This window comes from Ornithorhynchus anatinus, chromosome 13 (genome assembly GCF_004115215.2).
Source record: "Ornithorhynchus anatinus isolate Pmale09 chromosome 13, mOrnAna1.pri.v4, whole genome shotgun sequence".
Taxonomy (NCBI): Eukaryota; Metazoa; Chordata; class Mammalia; order Monotremata; family Ornithorhynchidae; genus Ornithorhynchus; species Ornithorhynchus anatinus.
The window spans coordinates 24,207,988-24,220,964 of NC_041740.1; the positions used below are offsets into that span (position 1 = coordinate 24,207,988).

General features: G+C 56.3%; 1 protein-coding gene across 1 annotated transcript in view; it reads right to left on the reverse strand.

The window, feature by feature from the left end:
• Nucleotides 1-12,977, reverse strand: part of CDHR3 (cadherin related family member 3) — a 31,499-nt gene continuing 18,522 nt past the window's right edge. The window contains exons 13-19 of the mRNA XM_029077378.2: nt 11,973-12,144; nt 11,015-11,274; nt 8,044-8,225; nt 6,524-6,537; nt 5,442-5,473; nt 1,532-1,580; nt 1-410 (exon numbers count right to left, since the gene is read on the reverse strand). Of these exons, the coding sequence (XP_028933211.1) occupies nt 1-410; nt 1,532-1,580; nt 5,442-5,473; nt 6,524-6,537; nt 8,044-8,225; nt 11,015-11,274; nt 11,973-12,144 (1,119 nt within the window). The remainder of the gene's footprint in view (nt 411-1,531; nt 1,581-5,441; nt 5,474-6,523; nt 6,538-8,043; nt 8,226-11,014; nt 11,275-11,972; nt 12,145-12,977) is intronic.

Sequence of the window (12,977 nt, forward strand, 5' to 3'; positions counted from 1 at the left end):
TTACTTCCCAGACAATTTTGGGGGCATGTGGGGATGTATTTTGGGAGCAGCCTGGGCGGACGGACAGGGAGACCCCCGACCCGCTGGCCTCTCTAAGGATCTGGGGAGGTTGGGGCTCCTCTGGCCCGACGCTGACTGGGGTCCCCCATCGCCGGGTGTGCACTCTGGATCAGAGGTGCCGGGTGTAGATCCAGGGCCAGACCCCCCAGCCGCCGGCTCCCCGTCTGTCCCGCCGCCACCCCGGTATGCTGCTCGTCCCCGAGGCCTTGCTAGTCCCACCGTCTGAGTCGGTTCTGCCCGAGCTGGTTCCATCTTGGTCGGTTCCATCCGGGCTGGTTCCGGCTGGGCCGCCGGCTCTTTCCAGCGCCGGGCACCGGACTTGGAGTTGAACTCATAGGTTTTCCCCGTGACTAGAAAGAAACAAATAACACGGCCCATCCGAGAACCCATCTTGACCCCAGGCTCGGGGTGGCCAGTCTGCAGCCCAGAGATGTGTGGATTCCGGGACCCTGGGACCCGGCCGTCAGCCCGATCGCTACCCCGGCGGAGAGTCGGGACTGGGCAGGGACTCGAGTCAGGATGGTTCTGAGTGGCCCTGGCTGCGTCCTCTCCCCAGAGAAGTGAAATGACTGTTTCAGCGGCCTGGGCGGGGAGGAGATGTATGGCCTCTCAACTGGGGACACCCTGATGGCGGCTGATAGACTTACAGGAAAATTTTACATGTTACATAATCCTTCCCCCTCAGATCCCACCCCCATCTCCCTGTCCCCCAGAGTTAGACCTCCTCTTCCTCCTTTTCTTCCTCCTCCTCCTTTTCCTTCCCTTCCTTTTCCTCCTCTTCCACTTCAGGAGCCCCCACCCCAACCATGTGTCCCCCGCCCAACCCCAGGGTGCTGGGGCCTGGGCAAATGCTCACTTTTTCCATTTGCTCATTCTGGACGATGGGAATTCACCCAATACCCACAGTATGGGGTTAAGTGGTGGAACTGGCCTTCAGGTGGGCCCCCCCCAGCTCCCTCTAACCATCAGGGACCTCGTCCTCGGCCGTTAGTGGCCCTGGCCGTCAGTGTGCCCAGCCATCAGGGACCTCAGCTGACGGGACCCCGGGCCCCGTGAGCGATCGGAGCCGGCCGGGGCAGCCACGGGGACAGGAGCACCTGGTAAGCCGCCCGATAAGTAACATCGATTGGCTTGTTATGAGTAGGGAATGTGCTAATTCTGTTGTATTGCAATCTCTCAAGCGCTCAGTACATTGCTCTGCATTTAGTAAGTGCTCAATAGGTACGATTGATTGACTCACTGATGGCCTAATTTTCCTTCCCATACTCAGGACTCCAGCCAGAGACGGCAGTTTCTCCAAGTGGGACCGAAAAGACCTCAAAATCTGGTCCTTCTGAGCATCCTCCAGCTCCTCCCCCCGCCCATCCTGCCCGACACTCCCCTCTCAAACCCCGACCCCTCTCGCCCACCCCCCGGTGACCCGCAGCCACCCGGCACGCTACCCCCCAAAGTGAGGTGTCTGTTTGCTCACCTGGGTCTACAGCTTCCCCGTCAAAGATGGTGTTGATCTTGGTGATTTCCTAAGGGAGCACAGAGTGGCAGGGGTGAAAGTGGAACGTTTTTCTCAGTCCCCAAGACGTGGGTGGGGGAGAGGGGAAGTATCTGATACAAGGATCCGGAGGAGAGGGCCTTAATCAGTCTCACGAGGTCCAGAGGAAGCAGCAGGTCCCGATGTGTTCGAACTTGCCCTGCCTGCCACGCTGTCTCCAGCCCAGTCTCACCCTCGCCCACCGCCTCTTCCCGCACTGCCATCACCTAGCCCTTGGCCTAGCCCCTGGCCTGGCTCCCAGTCCAGCTCCCAGCCAGTCCTTGGCCAGCTACCGGCCTAGTTTCTGGCCCAGCCTCTGGTCTAACCCTTGGCTTAGTCCCCGGCCCAGATTCTGGTCTAACTCCTGGCTTAGTCCCCCGCCTAGCCTCTGGCCTAGCCCCCGGCCTGGCTTCCGGCCTAGCCACCGCCCAGTCCCTAGCCTAGCCCTGAGTAACAGGGCTGAAGAGCGAACCTGCCCCCACTGCTTCCATCCACACCCTGGGTGCCCTACACGGCCCCTCTCCTCCCACTCTGGTTAGCCGCCCACTCCTGCGTGCCAGAAAGAAGGCTGGACCAGTGGGGCAGCGGGCTGGCTTTTCCCCCAGGCCTTCCCCGAAATGGCCCCTGAACGTGGAGCAATGCCCCGCTGCCCCGCCCGGGCCCCATCCATCCCCTGGGCCTGGGCAGTGCCAGATGTGAGCTAGAGTCACGGCCATTTCGGCTGCAGCTGAACCCGACATTTTCAGTGCCCTTTTGGCCCCACGGCCCGCGGGCTCCCCTCGCTGGTCAGCGGGATGTCCGCTACAGTCGGGGCTCTCGGCGGCAGAAGCCGCGCTTCCCGATGGTTCGTACCGAAACGCTTTACCCGCGCTGGTTGTCCGGCCGGAGCCGAGGACAGGGCCGGGCCGCCTTCCTCTCACCTCGGTCCGGAGGCAAATCAAGGCCGGGTCCTGCCCAGTGTAGCTCTCTGGAGACGGCCAGCCGGTCAACTGGGCTGGGCCGGGGGGCTCCGGGACGGGACCCTGGAACTGACTGGGGGAGGAGAAGCCCGCCAGCTGGGCCATCGGGAGGGGGTGACCGGCTGAGGATCGGGAAGCTGAGAGTTGTTGCTCAGTCTGCACCCTGACTTGTCCCCGGGGCCCGGGAACCCCCAGTGGCCTCAATGATCTCAAGCCTCCAGCTTGACTTAGACCTGATCGGAGAAGCAGTGTAGCCTAGCGGAAAGAGCACGGGCCTGGGAGTCAGAGGACCTGGGTTCAATCCAGGCTCTGCCGTCTGCCTGCTATGTGACCTAGACTATTTCTCTGCGCCTCAGTTTCCTCGTGCAAAATAGATGCTCAAAACCCGTCCTCCCTCCTACTTAGACTGCGAGCGTCATGTGAGACAGGGACATTGTCCGCTCTGATTGATCTGTATCTACCCCAGTGCTTAAAGCAGCGCTTGACACACATAAGTGCTGAACAAATACTATAAAAAGGGCTGCAAGGAGGGAAGTAGGTGAGAGGAGAGCAGCAGGAAGGAGAGTGTCAGGGAGCAGGCTTTTCCCAGGCTTCCCAGGCAGGGACTGTGCTGAGAGGGAGGAAGAGAACAATATTAATAATAATGGGATTTGTTAAGTGCTTACTGTGTGCCAGGGACCATTCATTCCTTCAGTCGTTTTTATTGGGTACTTGCTGTGCGCACAGCAGTGAACTAAGTGCTTGGGAGAGTATATTAAGCGCTGCAGTAGATGCAAGATGATTGGGTTGGTCACAGTCCCTGTCCCACATAAGACTCCTAGTCTAAATCCCCATTTTACAGATGAGATAACTGAGGCCCAGGGAAGTGAAGTGACTTGCCCAAGGTCACACAGCAGACAAGTGGCGGAGCTGGGATTAGAACCCATATCCTTCTCAGTCCCCAGGCCACACCGCTTCTGGGGAGAGGTTGGCCAGTGCCCTGTCAGTGGAGCCAGGGAGGCCCCAGACTAGTGAGCCAGACTGCGCCAACTGCCTGCTGGGCTTTCTGGGGTTCATCAGGCTTTTTTTCCCTCCTGGGCCTCTTTCCCATCCCTCTCTCCCATTCCCTAGGATGAAGCCCATTCCGGCCCTTTCCGAGGCAGCCCTGGGGAGTTGGGGCCAGCCCTGTTAAAATGGGTCAAGTGGCTAACTCGCCCGATCCTGGGCGGCTGGGCTGAGTGTGGGCAGGGAATTCCACAGTTCTCCTATGACTGCGGCTCGCGGCCTCCTTGTCATCGTCCCCCTCTGGCTAGCAGCACTGGGGCAGAGGTCCCGGCGGGGCCGGGTCTTGCAGGGCAGGGAGCGGGTGAGCGGCTCCCGGGAGGTCCCGGGCTCTCACCGCACCAGGCAGGCTGTGCAGCTGGCCTGGCCCCGGGCCAACCTCCTACTTAGGCCGGGAGCTGCCGTCTCCAGGGTCGCTTGCTCCCGGGGACTCTAGGGCCCGGCCCTGCCCTGCCATCCCTGTCCCCGGTGACCATCTCCCTGCCCCTCAGGCTTCCCCTGATGCCTAGAGAGGTGCGGGGACGGCCAAGCAGGCCTCTTCGATGATGATGACGATGATGGTATTTGTCAAGCACTATTTTCCAAGAACTGTTCTCAGCCCTTGTAGAGATACAAGCTAACCAGCTTGGACACAGTCCCTGTCCCACACAGGGCTCCCAGTCTTAATCTCCAATTTACGGAAGAGGTAACTGAGGCCCAGAGAAGTAAAGTGACTTGCCCAAAGTCACCCAGCAGACAAGTGGCGGAGCTGGGATTAGAACCCAGGTCCTTCTGACTCCCAGAGCCATGCTCTCTCCAATAAGCCTCGCTGCTTCCCCACGGCGATTGAGCAGATAACTGGGATTTCTACATCCTATATTGGGAAATAGGTCAGGTGGGCTGGGAGATGGGGTTTTTGCTTCGCCCACGTTCTGTTTCTCTAACCTGAAGTTACTAGAGAACACAGGTCCCTCAGGTTTAACTTGCTTTGGCTGCAGAGGGTCAAGTGCTGATGAACATGTGGCAAGTGCTAGATAAGAGGGAGGGAAGCAGTGAGGCTTAGTGGAAAAAGCACGAGCTTGGGAGTCAAAAGTCCTGGGTTCTAATCCCGGCTCCACCACTTATCAACTGTGTGACTCTGAGCAAGTCATTTAACTTCTGTGCCTCAGTTACTCCCATCTGTCAAATGAGGATTAAGACTGTGAACCCCATGTGGGACAGGGACTTGGTCCAACATTATAAGCTTGTTTCTACCCCAGTGCTTAGAACAGTGCCGGCACATAGCAAGCGCTTAACAAATGCTATTAAAAATTAAGAGAAGGAGGGAGCATGGAGGATGGAAGTGTGAGGATGGAGGAGAAAGGATGGAGTAAGGAGGAGGGAGCAGGGAGCAGGTAGGAGAGAGGAGGCTCCAGGGGACAAGGAGGAGGGAAGAGGGAGCAGGGAGGACATGGCGGGGGGGCAGGAAGGAGGGAGGATGGACAGGGTGAACTGGGGGATCCAGCTCCTCGTGGGACAATGTGGCCCAGCTCCTGGCCCTGCCACGAGACTGAACCAGCTGGACACTGGCATCCCAGCCCCACTTTGCCTTGGGTGAAACCTCACCTGAGAGAGGCTCTCCCTTCCGGCTCTGGGGAGAGCGAGGACAGTTGGTCGGTCAACCAATCGACCGACCGGTCAGGCAACCATGGTCTGGCCATGGAACACATTGACCGGCTTCCCCCTCCACACAACCCTCTCCAAACCCACTGAATGGAATCGAGCGGCTCCCGCTTGGAAAGGATATGATTCTGCCACCACTGAGAGTGCGGGGAAGCGGCAGGCAGAACTGGGTCTGGGGGGAGAGGGGGGGAGGGCAGCCCATTCCCACTCACCAGCACCACTTCTTTCTTGGCCTTCTTCTTTCCTGGAGAAAAGGGGAAACCCGTCCCGTTTCTCGGGCAGCCTGGCCCCAGTTCCCATGGCCGCGGCCCCGTTTTTTAACTCAGCCTTGCCGGTAAGCCCAGACGCATTTTCAGCAACACCAACTCCCCGAGAGGGCACAAGGGGGATAAAGACCATAAAATCACGCTTTATGGTTCTACCGACCCCTTCCCACCTTGCCAGGATGTTGGGGGCCTGTTTCTTTGGAGAAGAAGAGAGGAAATGGCTCCATGGTCTCCCAGTTGGGTCTAAGAATCCTGTGGAGCTCCAGTCATCAACTTCCCCTCTCCTACCTCACGTCGCTGCTCTCTTAGCCCGCACACTTTGCTCCTCTAATGCCAACCTTCTCACTGTACCTCCATCTTGTCTATCTCACCACTGACCCCTCACCCACGTCCTGCCTCTGGCCTGGAACACCCTCCCTCCTCAAATCCAAAGGACAGTGACTCTCTCCCCTTTCAATGCCTTATTGAAGACACATCTCCTCCAGGAGGCCTTCCCTAACTAAGCCTTCCTTTCCTCTTCTCCCACTCCTTTCTGCATCCCCTGACTTGCTCCCTTTATCCGTCCCCCCGGCCCCAGCCCCACAGCACTTATGTCCATATCTGTCATTTATTTATTTCTATTAATGTCTGTCTCCCTCCCTAGACTGTAAGCTCGTTGTGTGTCTGTTATATTGTACTCTTCCAAGCGCTTAGTACAGAGGTGTCACCCCAGCTGGGCCAGGCCAGTCCCATCCTGGGCTTCCTGCAGGGGTTTTGAGACCCCAAGTTCTGGCTTAGAGCCAAAAACCCGACCCACTGGGCCCCTGCCTAGGACCCCGCCCTCGGGTCTGGGCTGCCCACAACCTCATCCGACTCCCTCTGAGCCAGTCTTTGCCCCTGCCTCTGCGGGACAATAGGGACAGAGCCGGGAGACCCCCAGGTCCCCCCTCACCCACCCAGCCCCCAGCTCCAGTGCTCCAGACCGGTGGCCACTGGGTAGGCCACGCTCCCGGGCCAGGCCTGCCAGCATTCATCCCCGCTCTACGTACCGGCTTTCTTCACCCTGAAACAGACAGAGAGGTGAAAGCAGGATGTTAGTGAGTGAACGATACCATAATCTGTGGCCACGTCAGGCTCCGGGGGTGGGGCTCTGCTGTAAAATGGGCATTCGATACCTGTTTTTCCTCTTACTTGGGCTGTGAACTCCCTGTGGGACAAGGACTGTGTCCGACCTATTCTATTTGTACCTGCCCAGGTGCTTAGAACAGTGTTTGACACTGCGTTTAACCCCCTCTCAGGGTCACACCTGGAGAGATCCCAGTACTCTACCAGTCTTGACTATGGGAGGGCGAGTCAGGCAGAGGCATAATCCATTCCATTCCTAGCTTGGTCAGTGCCTAGCAAGCAGGAGGCCATCTGCTACAAGTCAAAACTCACCGTGCTGGGCAGCAGCAGCACGGGAGAGAATCAAGGGCCAAGACTCGAGTTGACTGCACGGAAGGAGGCCGTGATAAACCACTCCGTATTTTTACCAAGAAAACTCTATGGTACCAGGGTGATCGCAAATGGAGGTGGGGCGCTCCGGGAGAGATGGGTCCATGACGTCGCTGTGGGTCGGAGACGACTCGACGGCATAAGACGGAGCGCTTAACAAATACCATTTAAAAAAAAGAACTAGCAAAAAAATTTCCCCTCAAACAAGGGCCCTGCTGCTGCTTTCTCCATCCATCTCCTGCTCTATGCTGTCTCAGGAGGGCAGTTCCTGGTGGAACGCCTCTGCAGGCGGGGCAAGTAGACAGTGGTTTCTTAGTCCCTATCAGTGGATGGCCTCTCCCCCAGCTCTAGCTCTCCGTGGCCCGGCCCCCAAGACTAGCTTTTCAGGAACCAGGTCAGGACTCTGATAAACAGATCCTCCCTCTCCCTTTCCCCCTGCCCACGGAAGTCCGTGCCAGCTGACCCGGCCCCAGGTGGGGTATCCCAGAGGGTGGTGAGAGGGTAGACAGGGTTGGGGGTTCCGGTGGCCCCCGCTAGTGAATCCCCAGGGTTGGAAAGTTCAGGTGCTCAAATGTCCTACCAATCCTGTGCCCCCTTTCCCACCGGAGAGCCGCCCAACAGGAACGCCGCCACGGCGGGGCTGAGCGGTGCCATGGGCCGTGTGGGGCAGCGTCGTGGTCCCCCCGATCCGGCCCCAGCTCCCTGCCCAAGCCCAGCGCTAGCCGCCCCGGGTCCAGCCCGTGGGCATCAGACACCGGCTCCACTGGCTGCTCGGGGAGCTCTGGATGCCTCTGTGCCCCCGCTTCTGCCTCGCGGGGCCCTCACACCAAGCGCAGCCCAGGACGGGGGCGGGTGGCTGGATCCTGGCCCGATGGGAAGCCAGCGCTCACCCCGGTCTGGGGGCGGCCTCTCCGAGGGTCCGGCTGGGCTACTGCCTCTGGTTGGCAGGGTCCTGAGTTCCGGCGCCCACCTCAGCCAGTCTCTGGTTCCCCTTGGTGCTCCCCAAGTGCTTCCAGGAGCAGGGCCGGATTCCTGGGTCCCCAGCAGTTCCCCCCTAAGGCCCCCGGGCACTCACAAGGGTTCCCTATGTGCCTTGGGCAGGCAGGGCCAGTGGCTGCGGATGAATCTGGCCAGCAGGAAGAGCAGATGGCCCAGGAGCCCGAGGAGCAGCAGGGAGCCCAGGGCGATGACGAACGGCACGTACCACGCAGACGAGGAATACGAGTTCTCCCTTCGGATCAGGTAGGTGACTCTGGGCTTGAAGAGAAGATTGTTTTACGTAACAGAAGAGTCCCGAACAAATCCCAGGGGGAGGGCGAGCGCCCAAGGCAAGAAGAGCGCAAGCTGGGGTGGAGTAGAAGAGAGTGGGTAAGTAAGAGGGAGACAGCTGATTGTAAGATTGCTCCTTGAGGGCAGGGGTCACTCGTACTATTGTACGGTACTCTCCCAAGCACTTAGTACAGTGCTCTGCACATGGTAAGCGCTCAAAAGACACCCTTGGTTGGCTGATAGATTGATTCAATAGCTTCAGGTCAGTGGTCAGGAATGCCTGCTTGATGCGAAGAGAAATGGGTAGCCATTGAGGATTTCTGAAAAGCGGAGAGATGTGTGCAGAATCAGAGGAGACAGAGGACCTGGGTTCTAATCCCGACACCACCATTTGTCTGCTGTGTGACCTTGGGCAAGTCACTTAACTTCTCTGGGCCTCAGTTCCCTCATCCGCAAAATGGGGATTCAGTACCTGTTCTCCCTCCTACCTAAACTGTGAGCCTCATGTGGGACCAGATTATCTTGTATCTACCCCAGCACTTAGTACAGTGCTTGGCACATAGTAAGTGCTTAACAACTACCACAATCATCTTTGTCATCATTATTAGTGGTAATATTATTATTGCAACATTTTAGAAAGATATTCTGGATGACAGAGTGATATTTGAGCTGGAGAGGAGGAAGGCAGGGAGGTCGGGGGGTTATGACAAGCACAAGCACCTGGACCACTCTGGATGGAGAAGAAGGGGCAGATTTAGGAAATGTCACAGGGGAAAACGTGCAGCATTGAGCCGTAACCTCTAGGTGGGAATTGAAAGTGAGTGAAGAATCGAGGTTACTATCATGATCGCAGGTTTGGGAGACAGGGAGGATGGCGGTTCATCCACCCAGCTCGGCAGATTTAGGTGGAGGGCTTAGGTAGGTTAGGGAGAGAAGGTGAGGAGTTGAGTTTTAGGCACACTGAGCTAGAGGTGTAAGTGAGACATTCATGTGGCGGCGTCTTAGAGCCAGAAGAAAAAGCAAGGTGCCAGAGGAGGTGAGAAGTCGGGGCTGGTGAGATAGATTTGGGAGACATCTGCAGAGAGGTGAAACCATGTCAGCAGATAAGTTCTCAGAGGAACTGAATAGAAAATAAGAAGAGCAGGAGGCTCACGGCAGAACCTTGAGAGTTTGGGGTTGGTTTTTTTTAGTGTAAAGTACCTATATGTGTTAAGCACATACTAAGCACTGAGCTAGATACCAGTTAATCAGATCCCACATGGGGCTCACAGTCTAAGTAATAATAATAATGATAATTACGTTATTGCCAGGCATTGTACTAAGCTCTAGGGTGGATACAAGCAAATCGGGTTGTTGGACACAATCCCTGTCCCACATGGGGCTGTCAGTCACAATCCTCATTTTACAGATGAAGGAATTGAAGCCCAGAGAAGTGAAGTAACTTGCCCAAGGTCACCCAGCAGACAGTGGCAGAACTCAGGTCCTCTGACTGCCAGGCTCATGCTCTTTCCACTCTATTTATATTAATGTCTGTCTCCACCCCCTAGACTGGAAGATATTTGTATGCAGGGAATGAGCCTGTATATTGTTGTACTCTCCCAGGCACTTAGTACAGTGCTCTGCACACGGTAAACATTCAATAAATATGAATGAATGAATAATACTAATAATAACTATGGTATTTGTTAAGCACTTACTTATACCAAGCACTGTTCTAACTGCTGGGGTAGATACAAGGTAATCAGGTAGTCCCATGTGGGGTTCACAGTTTTAATCCCCATTTTACGGCACAGAGGAGTTAAGTGGCTTGCCCAAGAGCACACAGCAGACAAGTGGCGGAGCTGGGAATGAACTAGGTCACACTTGCTTCCCTAGTCACAGTTAGAAGGGGAGAAGTGGGAAGAGTACCTTGCAAAAGAAGCGGAGAAGTAGTGGCCCAAGAGGTAGGAGAAGAAAACCACGGGGACAACCAGCTGCCAGACCAAGGGTAGATCACATTTTCAGAGTGGTAAAGCTGGCTGAGAGACCAAAGAACATTAGAATAGAGTAGAGCCCATTAGATTGAGAAGCAGCTTAGCCTAGTTCAATTCACTTCAATTCAATCATATTTATGAAGGGCTTACTATGTGCAGAGCTCTGTACTAAGCGCTTGGGAAAGTACAATACAACCAGAAAGAGTTCAATCCCTGTGCACAACGGGCTCACAGTCTAGATGGGGGGAGACAGACATCAATACAAATAAATAAAATCACAGATATGTACATAAGTGGTATGGGGCTGGGAGATGGGGAAGAGCATAGACCTGGGAGTCAGAAGGACCTGCGTTCTAATCCCGGCTCCGCCACTTGTCTGCTCTGCAACCTTGGGAGAGTCACTTCACTTCTTTGGGCCTTAGTTACCTCATCTGTAAAATGGGGATTAAGACTGTGAGCCCATGTGGGACGGGGACTGGGCGCAACCTGATTAGCTTGTCTCTACCCCAGAGCTTAGAAGGGTGCTTGACACATCTTCTTTGAGTGCCGTCGAGTCGTTTACGATTCATAGAAACTTTATGGATATTGTATCCATAGAATTTTCTTAGTAAAAAATGAAGTGGTTTACCATTACCTTCTTCTGCTTGACACATAGTAAGCGCTTAACAAATACCATCATTATTATTATTGTTATTATCATCACGCAGGAAGTTACAGTTCCCAGTGGCCAACACTTCCCGTCCCTTGCGGCGCTCCCCGCCCCACTTCAGATCAAGTTTCGGGTTTGGGGCCCCAGGGCTTTACTGTGGGGGTGGTGGTGATCCTCGTGGTCGGGGCCGGGATGACTCGGATACTCAGCGTCACTGTCCCCGTCTCCACCGGGGCCTCCGCTTTCTCCCTGCCTGTGAGCAGGTTGTCGTCCGTGATGTGGACCAGCAGCCGGTAGGCCCAGGGCTGCCCCGGCCCGCCCGGCTCCACCGAGGAGTCGAAGGGAGAGGCCAGCAGGAGGCTCGTGATGTTGGAGCCGGCGTTGGGGGAGAAAGTGAAGTGATTGTTCACGTTGCCTGGACGAGCCGGTGGGAGAAGGGAGAACAACTAGAGAATCGTTTCTCAAGAAGGGTCCGGTGCTTCTGGGGGCCCGCCGGAGCCACCCCCGTTGCCCGCCTACTCACTGAACCTCGATCTCATCTGTCTCACCGCCATCACTTCGCCCACATCCTGCATCTGGCCTGGAACTCCCTCAATCGATCAGTCCGTCGTATTTATTGAGCACTTACTATGTGCAGAGCACTGCACTGAGCTCTCAGGAGAGTATATAATGCAACATAACTAGCAGACACGTTCCCTGCCTATAACAAGCTCGCAGTCTAGCTTACAGTCTCCCTCTTTGTAGCAGATAGAGGATCACTCTCCCCACCTTCAAAGCCTCACTCAAATCACACCTCCTCCAAAAGGCCTCCCCCAACTAAGCCTTCATTTCCTCTTCTCCCTTTCCTTTCTGCATTGTCCTCGCACTTGAATTTGCACCCTTTATTCGCACCTCCCTCCACCCCTCTGGACAGCGCTTTCGGACATATCTGTAATTTATTAATATATGGATCTTGGCGTCCGCTGCACCAGTTCCCGTCCTCAAGCAGGGAGATGACTAAACCATCGAGAAGGGTGGACCTCCCAGACCTGGGACAGAGGAGGACGAGGGCAGAGGGATTTCCCTTTCCAACAGGACCCCGGGCCCGTTGAACCCGGCTCAGCCGGGCGCTACCTGAGCCGATGGTGTAGCGGAGAGCCCTGGGACTGGAATCCCGATCGGTACAGGTGAGTCTGAAATTCTGGACGGGCGTGCCGGCAGGCATTTGCTCCGGGATCATCAGCAAGGAGAAATTTGGCTCACAGACGGGCTTCTCGTCATTCTCTTCGAGCACCTGCACGGTCACCTGCCCAGGGAGGGGAAGGCGGCCAGTCAGACCCCAGCCGGGCCCACCCCGGCCCCTTCTGGAAGCCCTCGGGGGAGTCCAGTGGCCACCCTGCTCGCCCATCAGTCCGGTCCTGCTGAGAAACCCTGCCCAGCCCACGGCACAGCCGGGATAGATCGGAATGCTCGTTTCCCCAGGAAATCAGGGCCTCGTCTTCCAGGAAAGCACCACTGGAGAGACGGAGGAGAAAACATCAAGGGTGTTAGAAGGATCGAGGAGGTTTCAACAGATTCCCTGATAGAGGCCCACACTGCTTCCATGGAGGGAAAAGTAGGGAAGGAGAGGGGAGATGAAGCAGCGTGGCCTAGTGGAAAGACCCCTGAGCCGAATATATTCAATATATATATTCTCTGTCCAGACCCGTCTATGGAGTTGCCCACACATGCACAGTGGCGTGTGTCCTTAAATGGGCCCCACTCCCAGCATTTCTCCTCCTCCCTGCTCCGTCACGGACCCTGGGGAGTCGGGGGAGGGTCCACCTTATCCCATGTTGGGCCGAACCCCGAGCGGTAGCTCTGCCCCACATTGGACCGGGGTCCTCCCAGCCCCCACCTCTCCCCGGCTTGGGCTCATCTTTTCTCCAGAATTTCTTGGTCTGCCTTTAGGACAAGGTAACTGAGGCCCAGAGAAGTGAAGCCAAGTAGCACAGCAAGCAAGCAGAAGAGCCGGGATTAGAACCCTGCGATATGCTGCAATTCCTTTGTCCAACCTAATCATGCCTAGAAGCGTCGTCTAATGGCTAGAGCATGGGCCTGGGGGTCAGAAGGATCTGGGTTCTAATCCCGACTCTCCCA